We start from the raw sequence: 10,674 nt of genomic DNA, 5'->3' as shown, positions 1-10,674 counted from the left end.
AGAAAAACTACCTGATTCACCTATTAATCTGATAGCATAAGTAACTAGAAAGGAAATCCAAAACCAGTATCCTTAACACTGTGTATTTCTTGGATATTCCCTAGGGTACACCTTGCACACAATTCTGGGCCCACATTAATGTAGGGCATAATTGATTAGCTAAAAGAAACAGATGTTTTCAAGAATAAATGAAACCACATATTTAAAATATGTATCAGTCAGATGTCAAAGGGGAGATCAATTTGAATGGTTTCCAACATGATTACATGAAAAATTAATTTCCTTTTTTTTAAAATGTAATGAATAAACAACTGATTTCTTCACTGACCAAATGTGGTGATTTGTATAACTGTTCCAGTTTTGCAAGGAATATTTTAAGACATCATTTCTTCCTAATTTCATGTCAAAATACTGGTTTTATAAATGTATCTAGTTGAGTTTAAGTCAACGCTCTTCATTTAACATTAGATGTTAGTCAGTGGAACTACACTGTAACTCTCAACATCCTCAGAAAGCTTTAAGATACTGTGAACTGAAAACAGATTCCCGCCCCCCACCCCATCATTTATCTGCTTATAACTGCCCAAGAAATTTTTTTTGTGGAGCTCAAATGTACATTCCCCTTTCATGTGAAATAATGTTTGATTGGTTAAAACCAAGTGAGTTGCATGTAACAGAAATCCCATTTCAACAAAAAAAGAGAAATGTAGGATCCCAAATTGTAAATTACTGATGGTGCTTTATGATAAAATCTTTTGGGATTCCCATCCAAAGCTATCAGGGAACTTAACAAATGGTACATTTTCAAGCTCCAGACCTTATATCTCACTTCTATAGAATCAAAGAATATTAACCTTACTATAGGTCATTTAATAAAAATGTATTTAATTTTGACAATAATCATGTAAAACTGAATTTCCACAGGTAACTTTGAGGCTGGAAGTTATAGATTTCAGGATTTACAAAAACTCTCTCAGGTCTGAGATGGCCCTGCTCACACTTAGGACCACACGCAACAATTCCTCTACAGGACCGATCGGCACGTGAGTGTTCTAACAATTCTATAGGTCAGCCAGCAGTGTTCTCACCCTGATACACCCAAGTCAAGCATGAAGTTGGGATGATCACAAAAATTAGGAAACAATTTTTCTAATGATTGCATGTACTTACAATTTTAAGTCAAAACTTAAGAATTAAAACCTGGGAACTTTCGAGTTCTCCTTGCAACAAAAAGGATGTATAACAGCTAATCTTGAACAATCGAATGCCTGCTAATTCGATTGCCTAGAATTCCAGTCATTAGCCAAGCAGTTTTCCAAATTAAGACATCCGGTCTCCTTCAATTTTCCATTTAGACAGAACACAGAATAGATTTGACCAATCAACTTAGGATAAAATTACCCATGAAAATGACTTATGGTGAATGGATTAGTAGTTGTATGGCGAACTATGAAAACCCTCTGCTGCCCACTTGAAGTTTCATGGATTTACAAATTTCTAGGGAACTACCTTAATGTTCTTGATGCAGACTATAGTAAATGGGTCACATTTTTTTAAATGTGCATTTAGTATCTTCTTAAATGACTAGAAGCAAAATGTTTGTACACTTCCATTTGAGTGATTTACGGCACTCTAATAATCTATAAGCTCTGAACAGAACTGATATTAAAAATAAAGATGCCATGTATGATACACATTTAGGATCTATGTAGTACATAATCACAATTTAAAAAAAAAACCACACCAGAAATTCTCAGTTCATATAATTTATTGCAGTTAGCACACAGTTTAAAAATTCACCAACACACCAATAGTACAAAACTAAACAGCATTATAAGTTATTCCCCCCTCAGGAAAATAAAACATACTATGATTGTCAAAGCTAGATGTCAGTCTAAGTTTTAGAACAAAGGAAGAATGTGGAACTAATAAAAGGAAAAAGCAATCACTCACAATGACCACAAAAAAGAAAATCCCAAAGAAAGTCCGTTTTCTCACAGACATTGATTGTCTTCTCTAAATTAATAAAAATTATTTTAACATAAATTGTATTTTAAAAAAACTAGAAACTCTTCAAGTAACTAAAGATAATGCTCCAAGGCCATTTTCACAGCTTTTTTTTTGTTTGTTTGCTTTAAATGCCATTACAGCCAAATTAACACACATTTGACCAAATATTTCCAAAACAGTCCAGCAACACACAATGGAGTTTTCCATTCAGTATCTTAAGCACAAAAATAGGCTATGTTTACAGTAGTTAAGGCGATCAAATTTTAAACAAAAGCAATCAAAAAAAAAAAAAAAAAAGGGAAAAACAGCAAACGTTTTCCATGCTACTCCCATAGACCTTATTTGTAAGTGCAAGACAGGAAAACAAACACTGTGCAAAATGCTTTTGCCCTGTGTGCTGGTCATTAAAACCACACGTTGGGCTGCAGCCTCTGCTGCCGCGATACACATAGTCTACTAACCCCCTTCCCCATGTCAATCAAGGCAGTCCAGTCCTTTCAGCCTGGGGCTTTTTCAGTCCATAGAATCTTTTCATGAGTTGAGGGAGGGGGGATGGGGGTGGGGAGGGGAAGGGAGGGAGGGAGGGAGGGAAAGGAAGAAGAGGAGAAAAAGAAAAGAGGAGCAAAAAAAAAAGAGAATGACCTATTGTCAATTTGTGCAGTAGTTACTCTAAAAACGCTCAACTGGGTAAGTGTGTACACCTAAAGTTTGAGCTGGCCTGGGTTTTGTGCAATTAGGAGTTTTGTTATAAATGCACACTGCACATGCAAATCTTTAAGCCGTTTGTAAACATTTATATTTTCCTTGTTATATAGCGAAGTTATCAATTTGCAGCTTAAGTTTTTATTCAGCTTAACAGTTTCAACTTAAAGACAGTGGGAAAGTCAATTTAAATTATATAAAATAAAAATAAAAACAGTGCATTAACGTTCTTCATAACACCAGGGTTTTTTTCCAAATGGTGTTATTTTTCTAAGGAAATTAAATAATTTTAAACTCACTCGTTAAAGTTATACAATGCAAACAAAGACAAAAATATATTGAAACTCATGCATTTCTGTAGCGTTAATATTTACTTTTCAAGACTCAACTAAGAGCATCAACACAACCTGTCAAGTCCTTTGACACCCCCCCAGCCCATGTAATCAGTTACAGTATACAATAACAGTAATTCACATTTTTCAACACACAGTTCAACACTGCTGAAGCTGCAATATCCTTTTTCATCCCAAGCAAACCTTCACAAAGACAGCGTCCCAGTGATCCCAGTGTACTTTCAGAATTTCTCTCATTGGGAACCGTCAGAAAACCAGAAGTTGCCACAGAAAGTTTTAAGTCAACTGCTTGTTTAAAAATAGATAATCCAGCATTTCAGAAATTTTCCATTTGGGTCTAAAAGCATTCAGGTTTCCAACAGCCAGAAAAGATTCATGCAATTTGAGACATATAAAGAGGCTCATAAAACTGGAGGGAGTTTCTACTTAAAAAAAAAAAAAAAAAAAAAAAAAGTGGAAAAAAAAGAGAGAGCTCAAAAGACATCGCAGTGCTGACAAAATTAAGCCCTATGAGAGCATTTTGTGATAGGACCATTTGTTTCAAAGGTTCTTACTGGCTTACTTCCCCTACCTCCTCGAAAGAAAAACACCTCTCTATTCTCTGACTTGCTCTAAAGTTTCTTTTATCCGAATGCTAAATTAGTGAGATTCTCATGCTATTCTAAAGTGCAAAAAACAAGTTAATATCCCAACCTTTCAGTTCCAGGAAACAAGACTGCTTTTAGACCGTACCACAACTATATAGAGATCTATTTATATATAGGTATATATATATTATTTATATATATATAAAATTATTTCCAGAGTTCTTGAGAGCTATCTTCTAAGGTCCAGTCTCTGACAGCGGGCAGGCTCAGCGCCTCGCTTTTGACCGACAAGGAGTTCACCAACTCACAGTGGAACTTGCGGATGTGCCGGTACAGGTCCCCGGACTGCGTGAACCTGCGCTCGCACCACTTGCAGGCGTGCGGCTTCTCGCGCGTGTGCACCACGGCGTGGCGGCTCAGGTTGTGCGAGTACTGGAAGCTCTTGCCGCACTGCGTGCACGTGTAGGGCTTCTCGCCCGAGTGAGTCCTCTCGTGGCGCTTGAGGGTGTACATGCAGGAGAACGTCTTCCCGCACAGCGAGCAGGTGGGCACGTTGACGTCGGCGGCCGGCTTGCTGCGCAGGCCGTCCTGCTCGCGGAAGTGTGTGCTCAGGTGGATCTGCAGGATGTGCGGGCTGGGGAAGACCTTGTTGCACAGGGGGCACATGAAGATCTGGCCGGCCGGGCTCAGGATGTTGGAGACGTAGGGCAGCAGGCTGCTCTCCATGCCGCCCTCCACCGGGACCCGCTCGCTCTCGGGGGTCATCATCTCATCGTCGCTGGCTTTGTCCTCCCGCTCCAGCTCCCTCAAGACCGAGTCCTCCCTCAGAGGAGCCAGATGGGCCGGCTCATACTGTACCCTGTTATTAGTGCTCACACTCTCTTTCACAGTGCTATGTTCCATGTCATAGTCATTAGTGCCAACATCACTCTCATCACAGGAAGCCTCTTTCTCCACCTTCACCTGCACCAGGTTGCTTCTCAGCACGTCCTGTGAAGAGAAATAAGAGCTGTTCAGATTTTCAACTCCTGAAAGGCTGGACTTGACAGACAGGTCCAGCACACAGTCAACATCTGCTGAATCCCTCACGGAGGTGACAGACCTCTGGGACAAAGACTCTGTTGAGCTGCAGGGGCTGGCTACTGTTTTTCCAGCTGCTGTGGCGTGTGGCTCTGCCTCTCCGCCAGCCTGGGGGATGCCTGCTGAGTCCGAGGGCAATCGCATCCACATGTTCCCAGGCTCGGCCGCCAAGTCCCTTTTGCTGGGCAGGATGTTCAATTTTTCATCTTCCCCTTCATCTTCATCACTGGGCAAATCGCCTGCCATGTGGCTGCTGCCATCGGAGAGACTCTCGACTTTGTCCGAACAACTTGAAGCATCTTCTTCCTTTTTGGTGCTGTCTGCCTCCGTGGTGGCTTTCTCTTTCAGCTTCTTTTTGCAGACTTTGACAATGTCATACATGTGGAGATAACTGGCAGCTGCTAGCACGTCTTCAATGGGCAAGTCTTTGAACTGGAGTTTCCCTTCATACATGAATTCAAGCAGGAGAGCGAAGGCTGGGGCTGTAACAATGTCGCTGTTCAGATGAACAATGTCTCTTTTGTCCAGCTGGTCCTTGTAAAAGAGGTGGAAATACATGCTGCATGAAGCCAGTACAGCTCGGTGCGCTCGGAACTGGGCATCTCCCACCAGAACAGTGCAGTCACAAAGAAAACCCTGATGTCTCTGCTCGCTCAGACACTGCAGCAAATGTCTACTATGGTCTGGAAACTCCATACTGTCTTCATAACCTGGAATGAGAGAAATTTCTCATGAGAGCCTGGTCAGGAACAACTTTTCAATGCTCTAGTCCCCATTTAAGAAAAAAAAAACAAAAATTAGCTTGGGCTGTTGAGGTACACGTCCCTGAATTTTAATCAGGCTTATGACCCAAGCACTACCAAATCACACACAGAAAACCTAAATGCAAGAAGAAAAATGCACACTTTTGAAACTTCTTACCCCAGCCAAACAGTCTGTGATGCATCTCCACCTTCCTTTAACTTTAGTCAAGTTTTTAAAGCCTTAATTTCAGTACAGTCTCTTACTGAGAAGACGAATTTAGGTCTCTTTCAGAGGAAATTTAATTAACTCTACTCATCAAATTATGTCCTACAAAACCTACAAAATAGCTTTAATTTCAAAGGGAACGACACATATAATGAACAAAGAAAAGTCCCAAACACATTCTGGAAGGTTCAGAAAACTTGTTCAATCATCCTTTTTTTATTTTATTTTGATACTTGACTGCACTTAGGAAGCACAATTTAAACACACACATTTGGCTGAATCAAGAAAAAAAATGAAATCACATAATTAGTCCAGAAATTAGCAAACAACTTACTTTTAAAGTCAGAGTGTTACAACAACAAAAGCCCTGTGTATAAAAACAGATGTTAATGCCTTAAGATTTGCAGGTAGAGCACACATGTACGAGATCAGAAGGAACTACATCAACAGATGGAAAAGATCATCTTTACTATGAACAAATCCAAAAAGATTTTTTAATGAATTGAGAAAAAAATGGTTATATTTCTTTGTAAAATCTGTACATCTAGGCTATTAGGAACCAGAAGGGCTTTATTTAACTCTGAAAATTCTCACCTAAACTTTGATCTGGTGCAAAGCAAAATGAGTTCCATATTAAAATTAATGCAAACTTAAATAAAGGCATATTACGTTCAAATGAAACTCAAAAGCTTTACAAGTTTGACATCCCCCCCGCAAAAAAAAAAGCCTTGCTAGAAAAAGAGAAACTAATTTTTTTTGACTCTGCCTTACCTCAGTCAACAGAAAATACTTTGTTTCAACATAACTTGATATATTTTGTTTTCCAACTAGCTTCTATTCTTTCAAATATGCATTGTTGCCCTTGTTTTCTGGTGAAGGAGGGTGAAATGGAGGCAGAGGAGAGACGCAGACATACAAAGGGGCAAAATTCAACTCCTTGAAAATAAAGAACACCCGACTTCCCCTTTCCTATGGCCAGAAGCAAGATTCCACACCATATATCTCAAAAAGTGCATTTGGGGAATGGTTACATATTAATTTAATATTTAAAAATTACTTCCCTGCTTCTTCTACACTTTGCCCAAGATGCACTAAACTTTCATCCTAACCCAATACGTTCTGCAAGATGCCACAGCTAGAATAAACCAAGATTTACAATACAATCACTTTAAGTGCCTCACAGCTAACATCAATCCTAATCCTTGAGAGGGCTAAAAATAAAGATTGGAGGGCAGCTCACAAGGTAGCCGTGATCAAATTAGGAGGCTGAGAGGACAGAGAGGGACGAAGAAGGAAGCTTATAAACATCTGATCCAGCTGACTGTGGCCATATGGCAGCTGCTGCCCAGATAAAGAGATTAAGAATAGAGGAGTGCGATTACAGCTGTCTGGCCAATTCAGGCAGCTCAAATCTACAAGTTCTAAATTAGTCGCTAACACAAAAACTCCTGCAAATAATTATCGTTACGCTGAAATAAAAGATCTCTTAAATATATATTTGAAAGAGAAATTAGGAAACTAGTCAAACTATTCTCCAGGGGACAAAAGTTTTTTTTTTTCTTTTTAAAAAACCTTCGGTTTCAAAAGCACTACAGCTGTATGTTTCAGTAGTGCTGCTGAATGTTTTGAAGAATAAAGTTTCACAGTGGAATTAATTACACAATCTAGCTTCTTAACGAGAATAATCTTCTCATATAAGTTTGGATGCTGGATTCCAAACAGTTTACTATTTCTCCCCCCGCCCCACCCCCCCACACCAAAAGCAAAAGGAATCTAAATAGCAGTGAACAACAACAACAAAAAAGCATTTTAATCCAAAGTGATCTCAAAAAGCAATATTTCAAAGCCTTTCTTAACATTTCAAAACTTGAAATATTCCTGTGTATTAAAGGTATTTACCCACTCAAGCAAAAGGGCTAAAAATTAAAACTAAACAAGCCCAAGACTTTCAACTCCAATAAGATGTTCGCTGAGTACTCGATTTCATATTTTATTCCTAAACTGGGTTAGAAAAGTAATGTGATTTTTTAAAATTCAATAAACAAAACACCAAAACAGAAATATGCTTGATCTAATCTCTTGCTACTCCTACCTTTAGGACACATAAACCTGATTAAGTCCTTTCCTCTGAGTCTTGCTGGCTCCAGGTCTGTTACATCGGTGGAAAAAAAGCAGACTAAGAGAGACAGATGCAAAGTGGAGATGATGTTAGAGAGGAATGAGATACCTTCTCCACCACAGATCCGCACACACTAACTCCCTGTCTGTGTGTTAGAATAAAAGGCTGAGGGATGGCAGGCTGTCAGCTGCTCTGACATCATGTTCAGATGGAAATGCTACCTCCAGCTGTGCTCCTTTTAATGCCATATGCTACTCCTCTACACTCCTGCCACCAGCTTTTTCTTAGGAGAACTTTTCTCTTCTGTTAGTATAAACAAAATACTTCAAAGTCTCCTTTTTTTCCCCAAACTTTCTAACAGAAGAAATTGAAAAACTCAGCATATGGAGTTCTACTGTATTTATGGAATAGCAACACTTCTGTCTTAAGTTGGTGGACTGGCTTACATACTGACAGCACACTCAAGCCACGGTGCTAGTCAGGAAATCCAGATTCACTTTTATTCAACTCCAACGTTTAGTTTCAAAGGCCGTATACGGATATTTTTAAATCCACCCATTTGACATCTCCAGTCCCATTTTAACATTTTTACGGCACTTTCATTTTTTCTTTTCTGCTGAGATAATGGCATACGTGTCTCAGAATGTTGGAAAACTATTCAGAACTACTACTTCAACCTGGTTCCCTTATGATTTCACTCTTACATAACTACTTATCTACAACTACCTTCTCAGTAAAATTTCTCATACTGCCAGTTGATGCAAATTTCAACTCTCAGTATCAACAAGCCGAAACTGCACTTTCTGAAATCCTGGAAAGTACTTCAGTTCAATGAGACAAATTAATAAACTGACACAACCTGCTACTGCCACTTAAAATGAAAGCTGTATCTGCCTATCTGTCTATCTGATCTGACTTTCTGCTCAGAAAGAGCAGAACTTTGTCTTCCCCTTGATCTGTGTCCCATAACAATCTTTTTCTTGGGTCACTCTGTAATGTTCATGATCACAAGAAAACCTTTCAGGGAGAAAGGGGCAAGGGGTGGGGGTAGCCAGGGCTAGTAAGTTGGGGAACTTTTTTAGCGAGATTGGGGGTTTTCTTCGAATGGCTGATGAAATTGTAACATAACCCGGGCTGGCCTAACCAATGCCCTGCAAGGGGCTGCGACATCTGTGAATGTCAAAGGCGTCTCCACAGACTCTAGGGAGGGTGAGGAGCAGAAAAGGTACTGGGGCCTGAGGCGCAAGTATTGCAGTCCTGGTGATAACCACTCCGTTCTCATTAGAAAACCATGGCAAAGAGTCCAAGAAAGAGTAACAAAGACCAAGGTTTCTATCCTCTGCTTCTTGCCTTCCTAAAGTCACAAACCCAACTTTCTCTAACTTCGCGATAAATGGCATAATTATGAATGCCTATTTCAGGAGGCACTCTTTGGAAATAAAATTCCTTCTCAGTCACACCGCCTATTCTGCACAAATGCCCTCGCCCCATTCCAATATATCAGACATTAATCACCCCATTTACCCAGTGGGGTGGGGGGCGAGTGACAGTTTAATGAGTCCCGAGCACCGCAATGGGCCAGCGACTCCCACTCCACAAATCAACCCCTCTGCGCCTCGTAGCCGCGGGTCCGGAGAGGTTTTGTGAGGTTAGGTTTTGTTTTTCAAGGAGGTGGGGGCGGGGGTGCGGAGCCGGGAGGGGGTAAGAAATGCAAATCTTTACGTAGTTGGCTGTGCAAAAGACACAGGGGAAAGAGGAAGGTTAAACCACAGGGAAGGAGGTGGAGGGCGTAGAGCCGGTGCAGCAGGAAAACACCTTAAACAACAGACGAGAAAACAGACCCGGGTCACGGCAACAACAAAAGAAAAGTCGTAAGAAGCCGGGGGAGGGTGGCTGCCACCGCTTCCCTGCCGCCACTGCGCGAGCCCCCGGCAACTGCCCCGGCCGGGGAGGGGCCTCCCCCCGGGTGCCGCCGCAGCTGCACGGGTCCCCGGAGCCGCGGCCGTCCCGGCGCCTTGCAGCTGCACCGCTCCCAAGCCCCCGCCCCGCGCCCCCCGCCCCGTGAGGCGCCGCCGCAGCTGCACCGGCCGGAGCGCGCCCCGCGCCGCAGCTGCACCGGCCGCACCCCGCCCGACCCGCAGCTGCGGCGGCCCGGCCCCCGCCGCTGCGGCGCCCCCCGCCGCCCCCAGCTCCACCCGCACAAACTAACTCCACTCGCGGGGCCCGGCCGCCCGCCCGCCCGTACTGCCCCGCCGGCCGGGGCCGCACAGCCCGCGTCCCGCTCGCCAGGGCCCGGGCGCGGAGGGGGCGCCGGGTCGGGGCCGGGGGCCGGCGCCGGGACTCACACGGAGCGGCCCTAAGTCACCGCGTCCCCGCCGCCGCCACCGCCGCGTCCTCCGCCTCCCGGCCGCCGCCGCTGCAGCCGCCGGACTTGGTGGGCTTCCTCCTCCGCGGGCCCCCCTCCCTCCCTCCCGGCCCCCCCGCCCCCCAAACCCGGCACCGTCGCCCGCTCCCCCTGCCCCCTCCCTCCCGCCCGCCCGCCCACCCCCGCTGGCAGCCAGAGGAGCGCGGCGGAGCGAAGAGGCCCCACTCTCAACGGCTCCCCATGGCAGCAGCCCAGCGGCGGCCGCAGCCTGCCAGACACAGCGAGGGAGCGAGCGAGCAAGGAGCGAGCGCGGAGCCCGGGCCGGGGGGCGGGGGGGGGGAGGGGGGTGGCCGGGGGGGAGGGGCGGGGGACGCACCACGCACGCACGCGGCGGCGCCGGCCAGATGTTCCCCCCCCGCCTCCCTCCCTCCCGGCGCTGGGCTGCTGCGATTGACCGAAAGCCGCCGGACCGGGCTCCCCGCCCGCCCC

General features: G+C 44.1%; 1 protein-coding gene across 4 annotated transcripts; it reads right to left on the bottom strand.

The window, feature by feature from the left end:
• Positions 1 to 1,750: 1,750 nt before the first annotated feature.
• ZBTB18 (zinc finger and BTB domain containing 18) lies at positions 1,751 to 10,298 on the bottom strand. Of its 4 annotated transcripts, XM_064477243.1 has the most exons (3): positions 7,794 to 9,338; positions 4,069 to 5,442; positions 1,751 to 4,036 (listed from the first exon to the last, which is right to left on the bottom strand). In XM_064477243.1, exons 1-3 carry the CDS (start codon positions 7,804 to 7,806, stop codon positions 3,957 to 3,959), a joined length of 1,467 nt encoding a protein of 488 aa, XP_064333313.1. In that variant the 5' UTR covers positions 7,807 to 9,338; the 3' UTR covers positions 1,751 to 3,956. The 4 variants fall into 4 exon arrangements, with proteins under 4 accessions (XP_064333313.1, XP_031294370.1, XP_064333312.1 ...); XM_031438510.2 differs by lacking the exon at positions 7,794 to 9,338 and adding an exon at positions 10,166 to 10,298 and having other exon boundaries at positions 1,751 to 5,442; XM_064477242.1 differs by having other exon boundaries at positions 1,751 to 5,442.
• Between the last annotated feature and the right edge of the window lie 376 nt (positions 10,299 to 10,674).

The sequence above is a fragment of the Camelus dromedarius genome, chromosome 21 (assembly GCF_036321535.1).
Source record: "Camelus dromedarius isolate mCamDro1 chromosome 21, mCamDro1.pat, whole genome shotgun sequence".
In the NCBI taxonomy this organism is placed as follows: Eukaryota; Metazoa; Chordata; class Mammalia; order Artiodactyla; family Camelidae; genus Camelus; species Camelus dromedarius.
The sequence above is the reverse complement of the archived record's forward strand: the minus strand, read 5'-3'. Positions and strand labels throughout refer to the sequence as shown.